Here is a 13,011-nt window from a genome sequence, read left to right as displayed (position 1 = left end):
AGAAAAGGGGTAGTTTCCACCAAGTGTGGTCAGTGGTAGGAAGGAGGTGGGCACAGGGCACTGTGATATCAAAATGCATGGTGCATTTCATCCAACATCATGGGGGTGGTGCAGAGGCATAGAGGCTTCTTATAGGGGAAGATATCACTGGTAAATCTTCCAGGATCAGTAGGAGCTTACATATTTGCCATTCCAGGTAGAGGAGTGCAACATGACCTGCAAGCTCAGGGGGTTCAGGGTGACAGGAGTGAGGGTGAGTGTAGACAGACGGAGGACAACGGTGGATCTTTTATGCCATTTTGAGGGCTTTGGGTTAAGTCACCATGGTGACCATGTGACAATAAAGAGCTTTGGAAGGATTTCTAGAAATAGCAAGAGGGCTGATCCTTGGTTTGAGGGGACTTTATTTTCCATCCTCTGAGGACTCATCAGGGGACATTTTCACATCTACTTAATTCACTTGAGTGAAATTTCTAACTGGCTTTATAATTTAAACTAGAAGACACACTTGGTACTGAGAACAGAGTCCCAAGTCAGTGACTTTTCTTCTCTCCTGGAAACACTCCTTGGTGGTGAAGGAAGCTGAGTTGTGCGTGCCCTCAGGGAGGCTGCGTAGGTGACACAAATGGCTTTGAGCTTTTTGGCCATGAGGTCATGACCACTTGGCAGGTAGACACACCTGTGTAGGTCAGCTCTGCCTCAGAGCATCTTGATTAAGTAGGACAGAAAATTCCTAGAGTTAACATCAGCATTTCTCTAGACTACTCCAGAGGAAGCCTCTCTCTTCACCAGTCACCCCCTTTCACACGTCCTTAAGTTTCCCTGACAAGGAGGAGCAAGTGACACCTCCCACCTGAAAGGACAGCAGGGGAATGTCCTTGAAGAGCTCCAGTTTGTACCCTGACTGGAGTCACATGGGACTTCAGAGATGGACAGAAGAGGTATCTAGATACTCACAAGGCAGAGTCAAGCCAGAACAGAGCATTTTTATTGGTTCAGGAAGTTCAGTCCCCCTAGGGTCTGCCCTGGGTTAGGGAGATCCTGGTCCTGAGAGTTTGGGGCACCCTCACGTGGCTGTGGACACTGCGTTGAGTCCAGAGATGAGGGCAGCTCTTCAGAAGCACTGGGTAGGAACGGGAAAAGCAGAATTCCCATCAAGGCAGTAACAGGCTGGAAGCTGGCTTCAGGACTCTTTTCTCTTGACCTGAGGAAGAGAAGGTGTGAGGGTACAAGGAGCCAGGAGTGCTGGGGACCGAGAGGAAGCAGGTGTCCCACTGACAAGACAAATAGCAGGTCTCCTCCTAACATCCAGGCATTGGGTTTTCTGGTGACCCCAGTTTCTCCCGCCCAGCATGGCTCTTCCACTGTGATCACAGAGGTGCAAGGGGTCTTCTGAGGCATGCGGGTGAACCCCCTCTTCCTCTCTGCCCACCTCTGGTCCTGGTGGGGTCTCTATGTTCCTAGGTCTGTGTTGCTGCATTTCAAGTGTCCCCTCCAACCTGCCTGCCCCATCCTGGCCCCTCCTTACCATGGCCATCAGCACCAGGGCGCTGACCAGCACAGCGTACAGGGTGGCCTTCCCCAGCAGGATCTCATAGAGGAGGGTGGCAGACAGGACGCCTTGCTGATAAGACGCTGTTGGCAGGAAGGGAGAGCAGATAGGTACCTGTGAGCTGGTCATCTGTGGCCTCCTTCCCTCATGGCCCCCACCAGGGTCCATGGATTCGGCATTCTCTGATTCCAGAGCAAAGATAATAGGAGATGGGGACATAGGAGGAGAAGGCCACTTACCGGAGGTGATGCCACAGTCTGAAAGAAAAAAGGGGAGGGAAATGGATGAGAGCCTGATCGTCTAAACCTGATTCAAAGCTAAGCCAGCCTTCCTCAGTCTAGGAGCTGGCAAGATGCTAAACCTTGGCAACAACCACTTGAACTTGGGAGTGGATCCTGCCCCAGCTGAGCCTTCAGATAAGACTCCAGCTTTGGCTGACATCTGATTGTAGCATCTTGAGATAAACGAGCCAGCTAAGCTATGCCCAGATTCCTGACACATTAAAGCTATGCAATCATAAATGTGTGGTATTTTGAGATGCTTAAAACAAAACAAATAAACGAAAAAGACCTACTAAGCTAGCTTTCAGTCAGCACTGACCCCCAGGCTCAGAGCAGCCTCTGATCAGAGTCCCAGCACTGTCTGTGCCAATGTGGCCACAGCATGCTCATCCCACTGGAGGGGATGGGGACCCACCACTGGGACCCTGAGCTGTGCAGGCGGGCAGGGAGGGGACCCACCAGCACAGCTGAGCTGGGCTGAGGATCTGGATCCGGGGGTGGACTTCGCCCGAGGAGGTGCCCTGTCCCCCCTCTTGCTGGGCTCCCCCGCCTCCCGCCACCCCTTCACTCTGTGTGCAGCCTTCCCACTCCTCTCCCTGATCTTCCTCTGTCGGCTCTGACTCCCTCCCGGCTGACTCACCTGCTCTGCCCCAGGCCTCGGCGCTGATGTTCTGGGTGACAGGCTTGTCCCTGTCCTGTTCCTCCCACTGGTCCTGGTCCGTGAGCCCGTGGAACTGGACTTGGCATCGGAAGTGGTTGCGGGGGTTGTGCCAGAAGGCGGCGGTCACCCTCAGCCTGCTGCTCAGACAGTATCTGGAATCATCCCGTGTGGGGTCCTCCTTATAGGGCTCAGGGTCCGTGCTGACTCCAGTTGTGACCTGTTTCCTGTTCACCCACCAGGTCAGCTCCACGTGGTCGGGGTAGAAGCCCGTGGCCAGGCACACGAGCGTGGCCTTCTGGGTCCGGGAGATCTCTGCCTCCGAGGGTTCGAACACAGCCACCTTGGGCGGGTGGACCCGGCTCAAATCATCTGGAAGGACAGGGGTGGGGGCCAGGACTGGCCTGAGAGCTGGCTGGGCATGGTAGGGGCTGTGTGTGTGTGAATTGAGGGCGATAAGGAAAGGGGCCACAGCATCATCATAAAATTATACAGCAGGAGGTTCTGTTTGTTTAGGGGTCACCATACCAATCTTCTGCTATTAGTCACCCTCAACTTTGCCCCTTCTTTCTTGCTTACCCCGTGGATACACACTACTGACTGCCTCCTGCTCTCCCTAAGGTGGCATCATATCCTGAGTTTTCTGGCTTTGTTTGAAATGTCTTATTCTTGCAGCCATGTAGGATGATCCATTAAGTGAGTATATCTGTTTTCTTCCTAGCTCAAATCCCTCTTTGGTGCATGACTATCTAATTTTCAGACCTGGAAGTAATTATAGGAGAGCTGGATAAGCCTGGATTTTGAGACAGAAGATTCCTCCTAACAATATGACCTGGAAACCAGACTGACTGCATCTAATAATTATTTTTCTGTTTTTGCAGGGTGTATGTGTTTACCTGTTTGAGCGATAACACATATTAATTAGAATTAGCCATTCTTCCCTGGGATTTCCCAGGTGGCTCAGTGGTACAGAGCGTGCCTGCCAATGCAGGAGACATGAGACGTGAATCGATCCCTGAGAGGGGAAGATTCCCTGGAGGAGGAAATGGCAACCCACTCCAGTATTCTTGCCTGGAAAATCTCATGGACAGAGGAGCCTGACAGGCTACAGTCCGTAGGGTTGCATAGAGTCGGACACAACTGAAGTGACTTAGCATGCATACATATTCTTCCCTAGAAAAGATACTTTTCCTGTTATAGCTGACATGCTTTTCTCTATATTATACTGAACCCACCTTTTGTTTTGCTTTTACATGTAACCTGCTTTGGGAAGCCTATGTGCCTTTGGCTATTATCCTATCTGATGTTTCAAACTGACTCCTACATGGGTGCTGGGGTGTGAGGGAGCTTGCCCAGAATGGCTGGAACCCCATTAAAAAAACTGTTCTGAGGTTGAACCTTATCTTATTTCTTATTTCCAAACCTCCCTACCGACTTTGGAATCCTAGTTCCAGTCACGCATTATATTCAAAGCAGGAAAAGTGTTGAAATGAACAAACCCCAAAGTCTGAAGCCCAGTTCATCAGAGGGTTCCAGGCCCTTTCACATGCCTGACAGATGGAAGAGAATTTTCTGAAATTGTTGGAAGGCAGGCCCTTGTGTGAGGACGTGGAGGAGTAAAGTAAAACCAAAAAACACATCTACCTTTCAAGCACCCTCCGTGTTTCTAAAATGCACTGAGACCTGTGTTTAGCTCTGTTCTGGGAGCGAGTTTGTGGAGCAGAAATGTGGCAAACCCAGATATCTCCACTTTATCCAAGTTTGGGGAATGTTTCTATTGAGAAAATCGAGCCCCAGTTTGTGTCTGTGACACAGTGAGAATACACAGGAATGGAAGGGATGGCGGCATTCTCTGAGTCCTCTACAAAGGATTTGCACACGATCTGTTGTTACTGTTCAGTCATGTCTGACTCTGTGTGACCCCACAGACTGCAGCACGCCAGGCTTCCCTGTCCTTCGCTATCTCCCAGAGTTTGCTCAGACTGATGTCCATTGAGTCAGTCAGTGATTCCATCCAACCATCTCCTCCTCTGTCGTCCCCTTCTCTTCCTGACATAAGGATTTAGTCCCTTACAATTTCAGAACTCCAAGAGACCATCATTGTCATTTCTGTTTTATATTTACATCTCCGAGGGCCTGAGCCAGTTTAGGTCACTTTGCAAATTGCACGAGAGCCCCTCTTCCCCCAGAACTCATGCATTTTGAATCCCGATGATCTGTACTTTCCAATTTCCATCACACTCCCAAGCATGTGCTCCCATCTGCAGGGACTTTCCAATTTCCATCACATTCCCTGTCATGTGCTCCCATCTGCAGGGCAAAGCCTGCTCCAGCTGACCAGTCTGGTAGGAGCTCGGTGGCCCATTCCTCTGGCTGTGTCTACAACTCCAGCCCAGACCCACCTCACCCTTGCCCGCTTCCTCCCAAGGGTTGTGATGGTGTGTTAGTGTTTAATCATGAGCCACTGGCTCCATTATCTCAGCACAGATTCTGAGGCTTGACACTATGGGGCCTCCAAACTATTTCTCCTCCTTCTGCCTTGTCTCTTGCTAAAAGGGTATGTTTCCAGTTGTAACAGCTTGTTCAGGCTTACCTCCTCTGACCCCCCCCCCCCGCAAGCGCAGTGCTCCCCAGGGACACTCCTGCAAGCTCAAGTGATGCTGTGACCTGGACCTCTGCCCTCAGGGCATAGGAGCCCCCCTCAGACCAGCTCAGCCTCGCCAAGCTGCTCCCCCACTGCCTCCTGGTCTCTTAAACCAGCTCCGGATGACACGCATGGCTCTTGGAGACCGGTGGAGACAGAAAGGATGAAGGACAGACAAGGATAGACGAAGGACAAGGAAAGCAAGGACAGGGATCTGAGCTGGAGGGAGGTGCTGGGGGTAGGTTTTAACATAGAAGACAGGGCTATGCGCCAAAAGGGGGTCAACAGTGCAGGATCGGAGATAGAATGGGGGTGGGAATGGAGACAATCAGATAAGAAAGGGAAAGCAAACAGCACACCTGCCAGAACAGGAGCGATGAGGAGTCCTGGAGAACAAGAAGAAGAGCGAGACAAGGCTGGAGACAAAGCACAGCTCCTCAGAGCCCTGGGCCGAGGAGCCGCAACAGACGCAGTGCAGCAAGCTGGAGGTGCTCCCTCAGGAGGGAAAGGTGGGCCTGACCCCCCAGGCCCTTGCACCCCACTTCCCGCCCGATACCTGTCACGGTGAGCCTGGTGCCGATCCCAAAGTGGAGGGGCGAATTGTAGGCCCACAGCTGCAGGTGGCTATGGCAAAACCCCCAGAAACCTCAGGCAGGGCATAAGTCTTAGGTCCTCGAGAGCCGGAATGGCCATTTTTTTCCCTGCCTGGGTTCATGGCGCTGGAGCAAAGGGATGCCACTAGGAGAAAGGCCTAAGCACACTCTGGGGAAAGGGGGGAAAGAGGAAGAAACTTCGGAGGAGACGATCCATGCATGTAAGAAGGAGGGGTGAGCTTAGAAGTGTGAGGAGGCAGCTTGTGGGCAGAAGACTCAGACGAGAAACAGAGGCATCAATTGAGCTGCCTCTAAAGCGAGGGCAGGGGGCTTCCCTGGTGATCCAGGGGTTAAGAGTCTGCCTGCCAATGTAGGAAACACAAGATTGTTCCCTGGTTGGGGAAGATCCCCTATGCTGTGGGGCAACTAAACCCGTGCGCTACAGCTACTGAGCCCAAATGCCTAGAGCTGGTGCTCCACAAAGAGAGAAGCCGCTGCAATGAGAAGCCTGCACACCACAGCTAGAGAGTAGCCCCTGCTGTCTGCAACTAGAGAAAAGCCCGCATAGCAACAAAAACCCAGCACAGTCACAAATAAATAAGATTAATATTAAAAAAAATAAATAAAGAGATGGCAGACCCAGCTCCTCGAAAGCCGCACGGGGATCAGAGTTTAGTCGACCCCCTTCCGTCAGGACAGGGAGGAGAGACAGACACTCCGGTCCCAGAGACAGTGACCCCACCTCCCGGGTCCTGCGTCTTACCCAGGACGGCGAGCCGGGTCCCGTGTCCAAAGTTCTGTGCCTGGTTGCTCCACAGCACAACGCGGGTGTGGCAAACCCCAGAGTCTGGTAACATGGTGCCCTTCCTTCCAGAGACGACCTTCCCCCCAGCACTTCGGGGGGTTCTAGCACCTTCTCTGCTCACCCATACCCTCAGCCTTTTCTCTGCCGTGTTCTCAAGTCCCGGCCTTCTCTAAGGGGAACTTCTAGAACTCCAGCTTCACAGCACACCATCCCCGGGGAAGACCTGTACTCACCCAAGACGGAAAGCTTCGTCCCGTTGCCGAAATAGAATCTATCATTAGTCACACAACCCTAAAGCCTAGTAGGGAAACTCGCTGCACCTCTGAATCCTTCATCCCCCGGTTCACCTGCGGCTCTCCTGTTCCTTTCCTTAGCAGAACTTTAACTCCTGGGGTGGAGGGGCTTTAAAACCGTATAGTGCGGGACTCCCCACCAGCCTTTCCTGTGTCCATCTCCTTTCTGCAGGCGGGAGAAAAATGGAAGGACTGACAGCTCCTGGGCCAGAGGCTCTCCCATCTACCCTGGCTTTGATGGGCATCCTCCAAGGAGACAGGAGATGGACAAGGTGACACCTTTCTAACTGAGATTACTTGCCTCCCGGTAGGGAAACCAGGCTTAGCCGAGCCCGCCCATGAAATTACTGGAGATGGAGGCTGCCCGCCTCATCAAGACAAGAACTCACCAAGACAGGAATTCAGATCTTTCTGATAAGCGCTTTAACCTAGGCACCCAAGACGGAGGCCCCATCTGGACTCTGCCCCTCCCTGCATGTTCCCAGCCCTCCAGTCCTGGCTGGCTTACCTACAGCAGTGAGCCGTCTTCCTTCCCCGCTCCCCACCCCCCCCAAAAAAGTAGAAGTCTCCAAAGCCAAGACTCCAGGATTCACTTCAAAACCTCCCCTCCTCTGCTGAGCACAGCCGGGATTCGAGGAAAGGTTGGGGTGTTCAAGGATCTCTTCCCTCCCAAAGACACCAGCCCCCTTCAAACACCCTGCATAGCCTTCCAGAGCTTTCCAGGGCCCCCGGACCCCGGGACCTGGGTCATCCCTTTCTTCCTACTTTCCCCTGGAGGGAGTGCTCCCTCATGGTACCCACCTGGAGACCCCAGCCTTACCTACAACCGTCAGCTTGGTCCCTGGGCCGAAGTGATAGTCATAACACATCAGAACACAGCCACCCTACAACACACACCTGGGACCGCCCTCCCCTCCGAAGAGCCAGGAAAGACCCGGACTGTGTCTTACCTATAACCGTGAGCCTGGTGCCTTTTCCAAAGAAAACCTCAGTGTTCACACAGTGAAGCGGAGCAAGGAGGAAAGCAGTTAAAGGCGGGCAGAGCAGATGGGGTCTGTGTTGGTGTCTGGTGGACTCTGGGACTGGGAGTCCTCTCCTGTGCTTTATGGATATTGCATGAAAGAATATTTTTGACTCTTGACTCTTGGGGCCTCAGAGCATGGACAGAGTCCATCCACAGGGCCCTGAGCCTCTGTTTTGATTCTTCCTGAGGGTTTGTCACAGGGATGTGGGCCTGGGGATGTGGGCAGGGTCCCAGACATCCATGAGCATCCATGGGGGGGGTGCTGGCATAGTGCTGACTTCTTGTTTCATAGAGCGGGTCACCTCCCATGCACCTTCCCATTGACCTTGCCCTGGGCAGGGAGCGGGTAGTGTGGGAGTGGGATAAAGGGTCTCCCTGAGTCCTTCATCCTTGAGGCCACAGAGGTATCTTCTTACATCTGGCCTTTCTGCCTGGAAGCTTCAGCTCTGATCCAGACCTGTCCTGCTCCGTGGTTTTGGCTTGACAGGTAAATGGTGGGGGGAGGTGGAGGCCTCCCAACCCAAGCCACCGTTGGGCCGGTGACCCAGGAGAAGAGTGAAAGATGATGGGCACTGGGATAGGCAGAAAGGTTTTTGTAAAGGATTCCCATAGGGTTGAATCACCGTGGCCCCCCTGTCCCCACAACGTTACAGCTTTATACAAAAACGGCCCCTCCCATGGGCCCGCCCCTCGGAGAGGGAGTCTGGGAGGATCCACCAGAGAGTTGCCCCCTGAGGACTTTGGAGGGCGAGGAGGTGACATCAGCACTCCGGGTGCGTGTTGAGGGTGGCGGGGGGAGGGGGGGCGGAGGGGGGGAGGTGGGGGGGGGTGGCGGCGGGGGGGGGGGGAGGTGGGGGTGGGGGTGGGTGGCGGCGGGGGGAGGCGGGTACAAACAAGGCCAGGGGGCTCCCTCCTCACCTCGTGCCCTTTCTTCAGGGCCTTCTCGGATCCTCCGAGCTGTGCGCCTTTGTGTCAGGGCTGGTTTCCTCGGTATCCGCCCCTCTGTAGGCTGTCTTCATAGTAGCAGCCCCTTTTATCCCTGGCCTGCCCCTGACGCCAGGCACCCAGAGATCACACCTTTTATCTGAGAATGGGGTCCCACAGAATCCAGAGTCTGCCCCTTCGGCCCAACTCTGAATCCCCAGGGTGGTCCAGAGAACAGGCCACCAGGTACACAGAGGTAGAGCTTTCCCAGGGCTAAAGTCATAGCTGAGAGCTGTATTTCTTTTCTTTTTTTGCATTCACTTTAAAAACATTTTTTTTTTAAATTGGAGGATAATTGCTTGACAGTGTTGTGTTATGTCTGCTGGACAGCAACGTGAATCAGCTATAGCTCAGCTCAGTGCAATGCAATGACCTTGAGGGTGGGATGGGGATGGTGGGAGAGCTGTATTTCTAATCCGTGTGAGGTGAGGGGGGAACCACCTGTGTCGTCGGCTGCCTCACTTCTCATTGCGGACTTCAGACATCAGGGTTCGGTAAAGGGCTTTCCGGGAAACTGAGGCGGAGAACTGGGTGAATACAGCCTCGGGAACATTGAAATGCAATCGCTTGGTCACGTGATCATAGTCAAGGTCTTCTTCCTCTTTTTCCCTAAAGGGCAGAAACATTTTAAACTTTTGCCAGATATTTGATTTTCCCTGCACAGGATGACCTTGAAACTGAAACTCCAGTTGAGTAGTCTCGATTTCATTTCACTAGATGGCGCTTTCTTTTGTGGTCTTTCAGACTATGACTCAATGTCTAGGAGCAAAAAAGACAAACCTGACCACATAATGACAACACACTTTCAGGGGGAACATCGGATCAGATCAGTCGCTCAGTCGTGTCCGACTCTTTGAGACCCCATGAATCGCAGCACGCCAGGCCTCCCTGTCCATCACCAACTCCTGGAGTTCACTCAGACTCACGTCCATCGAGTCAGTGATGCCATCCAGCCATCTCATCCTCTGTCGTCCCCTTGTCCTCCTGCCCCCAATCCCTCCCAGCATCAGAGTCTTTTCCAATGAGTCAGCTCTTTGCATGAGGTGGCCAAAGTACTGGAGTTTCAGCTTTAGCATCAGTCCTTCCAATGAACACCCAGGACTTATCTCCTTTAGGATGGACTGGTTGGATCTCCTTGCAGTCCAAGGGACTCTCAAGAGTCTCCTCCAACGCCACAGTTCAAAAGCATCAATTCTTCGGTGCTCAGCTTTCTTCACAGTCCAACTCTCACATCCATACATGACCACAGGAAAAACCATAGCCTTGACTAGACGGACCTTTGTTGGCAAAGTAATGTCTCTGCTTTTGAATATGCTATCTAGGTTGGTCATAACTTTCCTTCCAAGGAGTAAGCGTCTTTTAATTCCATGGGAACATACATAGAGTCAAAGATAAATGACAATATGGGGAAAGCATTAGCAATTTTCATCATGAGGGCTGATCTCATGATGATGAACTTCTAGAAATCAATAAGAAAATAATCCAGCAGTGCAATAAAAATGAGAAGGTTCCGAAGAAAAGATCCAAATGGTGCTTAACCATAGGGAAAAAAAATCTTGCAATTATAAATGCAAACTAAAATGGCATTGAAATGTCAGTTTTCACCAATTTGAGTACGTGAATAGTGGAAGACAATTCTATCACCAGGCTTCCCAGGTGGCGCTAGTGGTAAAAGAACCCTCCTGCCGTGGAGGAAACAAAAGAGACGGGGGTTGGATCCCTGGGTGGGGAAGATCCCCTGGAGGAGGGCATGCCAGCCCACTCCAGTATTCTTGCCTGGAGAATCCCAAGGGCAGAGGAGCCTGGCAGGCCTATAGTCTATAGGGTTGCAAGGAGTTGGACATGCCTGAAGCAACTTAGAACGCTCTGACATGCTAAATAATACAACTCTTAATGGGAGCAATTTGTAACTATCTATAAATATTATGACACGACTTAGTGACTAATACCACCACCACCATAAATAATACAAATGTTCTTACTTTTTCACCCAGAAATTCAACCTTTGGGAGTTTATCCTGTAATTACTTTTGCATACAAATGAAAACAAGTGTGTAAAATATTTGCATTATTTGGAATAGCAAAGGATTGGGAAAAACGCAAGTACCCATCAGTAAAGGACTAGGTAAATAGATTGTGACACATTCACAAAACAGAATATTATTCAATGCTAAAAATGGATGAAAGTGCTTTATACTGCTATGGAAAGCTTTCTAATATATACTGTTAACTGGATTAAAAACAAGCGGCAGAATAAGGTTTCTATATGCCACGTTTGTCTAACAGAGGAGAAAAATAAGAATTACACTTCTCTGTGTTTCATGCTACATGAAGAAATACTGGAAGTTTACAAAAGAGATGGGTAAAAGCGATTACCTGTTAAGAATAAATGGAGGAGACAGAAGCAGAGTGTAAGTAAAATTGACATTTCTCAGTGTCAACTTTATAGTGTTGGTTTTTGAGCCATAGATAGCGATTTTATTTTAAATGGGTAATAGAGCTATTATCTATATTATGTTAAAGTAAAACAATAAAATTTTAAAAGAAAAACAACAAAATACTACTTTAAGTGATATTTTGAAATCTACCACTGTAAAAAAAAAATACTTGTTTCATTTATAAAGTCATTTTTTTTCAAGGAAGAACAGTTTATATAAGAAGCTGTTTCATGGTACTGAATTTGCTGAATGAATCTCCAGTCACCTAGGAGCCTGGTGAAAAACACATATTTCTGAGTAATCCCCAGGATGTTCAGAGTTCCAAGTCTCTAGGTTAATTAATTCATATTTAAATAAACAATTAGGCACAAAATTGCCGTGGGTATTTACACTTCAGTAATTTACTCCCTAAGTTAGAGTTTCCTTTTGACCTGGGGACTCTCACACCAACTTAAACTTACAAAGAATACCACCCTGCCTTGGTTCCACAACCACCTTTTGTTTTCATGGGGATTGTCTCAACTTTGTCACACTGTTAGTAAAGTGCCCACGAAGCTTTTTGTTTGGTTAAAGTTTAGACAGGTCAGGCAGATGCCACGTGAAGCCTTTCTTCATCTTTGACAGCAGGGGGCAGCCTTTCCTCATTTTTTGGTTCGACTTAACCAGCTGCACTCAGTGTGGCCACTTGAGGGGGCAAGAATGCCATAGTGCTCAGGGGACCCAAGGGAAAGCTTGCTGGTTACCTGTGTGCCTTTCTCAAGGTGGGTGTTGGGATGTAGGGAGGAGACCCGCAAATAATATCTATGTAATTTTTTAAAACTTTTGCACGTGAATTGATCCATTTTAACCCAAACTTTGTCTCCTAATTTCCCAGATGTAACTGAAGTCTGGAGAGGCTAAAGGGTCCCCCAAAGTGGCAGGAGACAAGGAGAAAGGGCTGGAACCAGCACTCCGGCCTCCTCATTTAAAATCTGGGACTCTCCTAGGTGCTGATCCTGAGCCCTAAAGTCCTACTCCTCAGGCAATCTCACCTCCAGTAGCCAGACTGAGAGCTCCCTCCCATGCCTTCTGCTTCAAACCTTGGGCAAGTTACCGGATTTTTTAAAAATTCCAGTCTCCTTAACTGCCTTCAATGAAGGAGACTCGGGTTCCCTGGATAAGGAAGATCCCCTTGAGAAGGGAATGGCTACCCACTCCAGTATCCTGCCTGGAGAATTCCATGGACAGAGGAGCCTGGCAGGCTATAGTCCATGGTGTCGCAAAGAGTCAGACACGACTGAGCAACTAACACTAACACTACTTAACTGTAAAATGGGAATGATGATGATAAAATAAGACCTACCTTACGGAGCTCTTGTGAGACATAAATAATACATCTAAAGGTTTATTGGGCTTCCCAGGTGGCGCTAGTGGTAGAGAACCCACCTGCTAATTCAAGAGACATAAGAGACTTGGGTCCAATCCCTGGGTTGGGAAGATCCCCTGAAGGAGGGCATGGCAATCCATTCTGGTATTCTTGCCTGGAGAAACCCATGGACAGAGCAGCCTGGCGGCCTATAGTCCATGGGGTCGTAAAGTGTTGGACACGACTGAGCGAATGAACGGCAAAAGGTTTATTGGGCTTCCCAGGTGGTGCTAGTGGTAAAGAACCTGCCTGCCGGTTCAGGGAACGTAAGAGACGTGGGTTTGATCCCTGTGTTGGGAAGATCCCCTGGAGGTGGGCATGGCAACCCACTCCA

The 13,011-nt window shown here is 50.4% G+C and overlaps 1 gene segment (V, D, J or C); it reads right to left on the bottom strand.

Annotated features, from left to right (window-relative positions):
- Positions 1-966: 966 nt before the first annotated feature.
- LOC102401260 lies at positions 967-7,738 on the bottom strand. The segment is given in 5 exon segments: positions 967-1,204; positions 1,529-1,635; positions 1,792-1,809; positions 2,474-2,863; positions 7,647-7,738. Coding segments are annotated over 5 exon segments (585 nt in total).
- Between the last annotated feature and the right edge of the window lie 5,273 nt (positions 7,739-13,011).

The sequence above is a fragment of the Bubalus bubalis genome, chromosome 8 (assembly GCF_019923935.1).
Source record: "Bubalus bubalis isolate 160015118507 breed Murrah chromosome 8, NDDB_SH_1, whole genome shotgun sequence".
Lineage (NCBI taxonomy): Eukaryota > Metazoa > Chordata > Mammalia > Artiodactyla > Bovidae > Bubalus > Bubalus bubalis.
The sequence above is the reverse complement of the archived record's forward strand: the minus strand, read 5'-3'. Positions and strand labels throughout refer to the sequence as shown.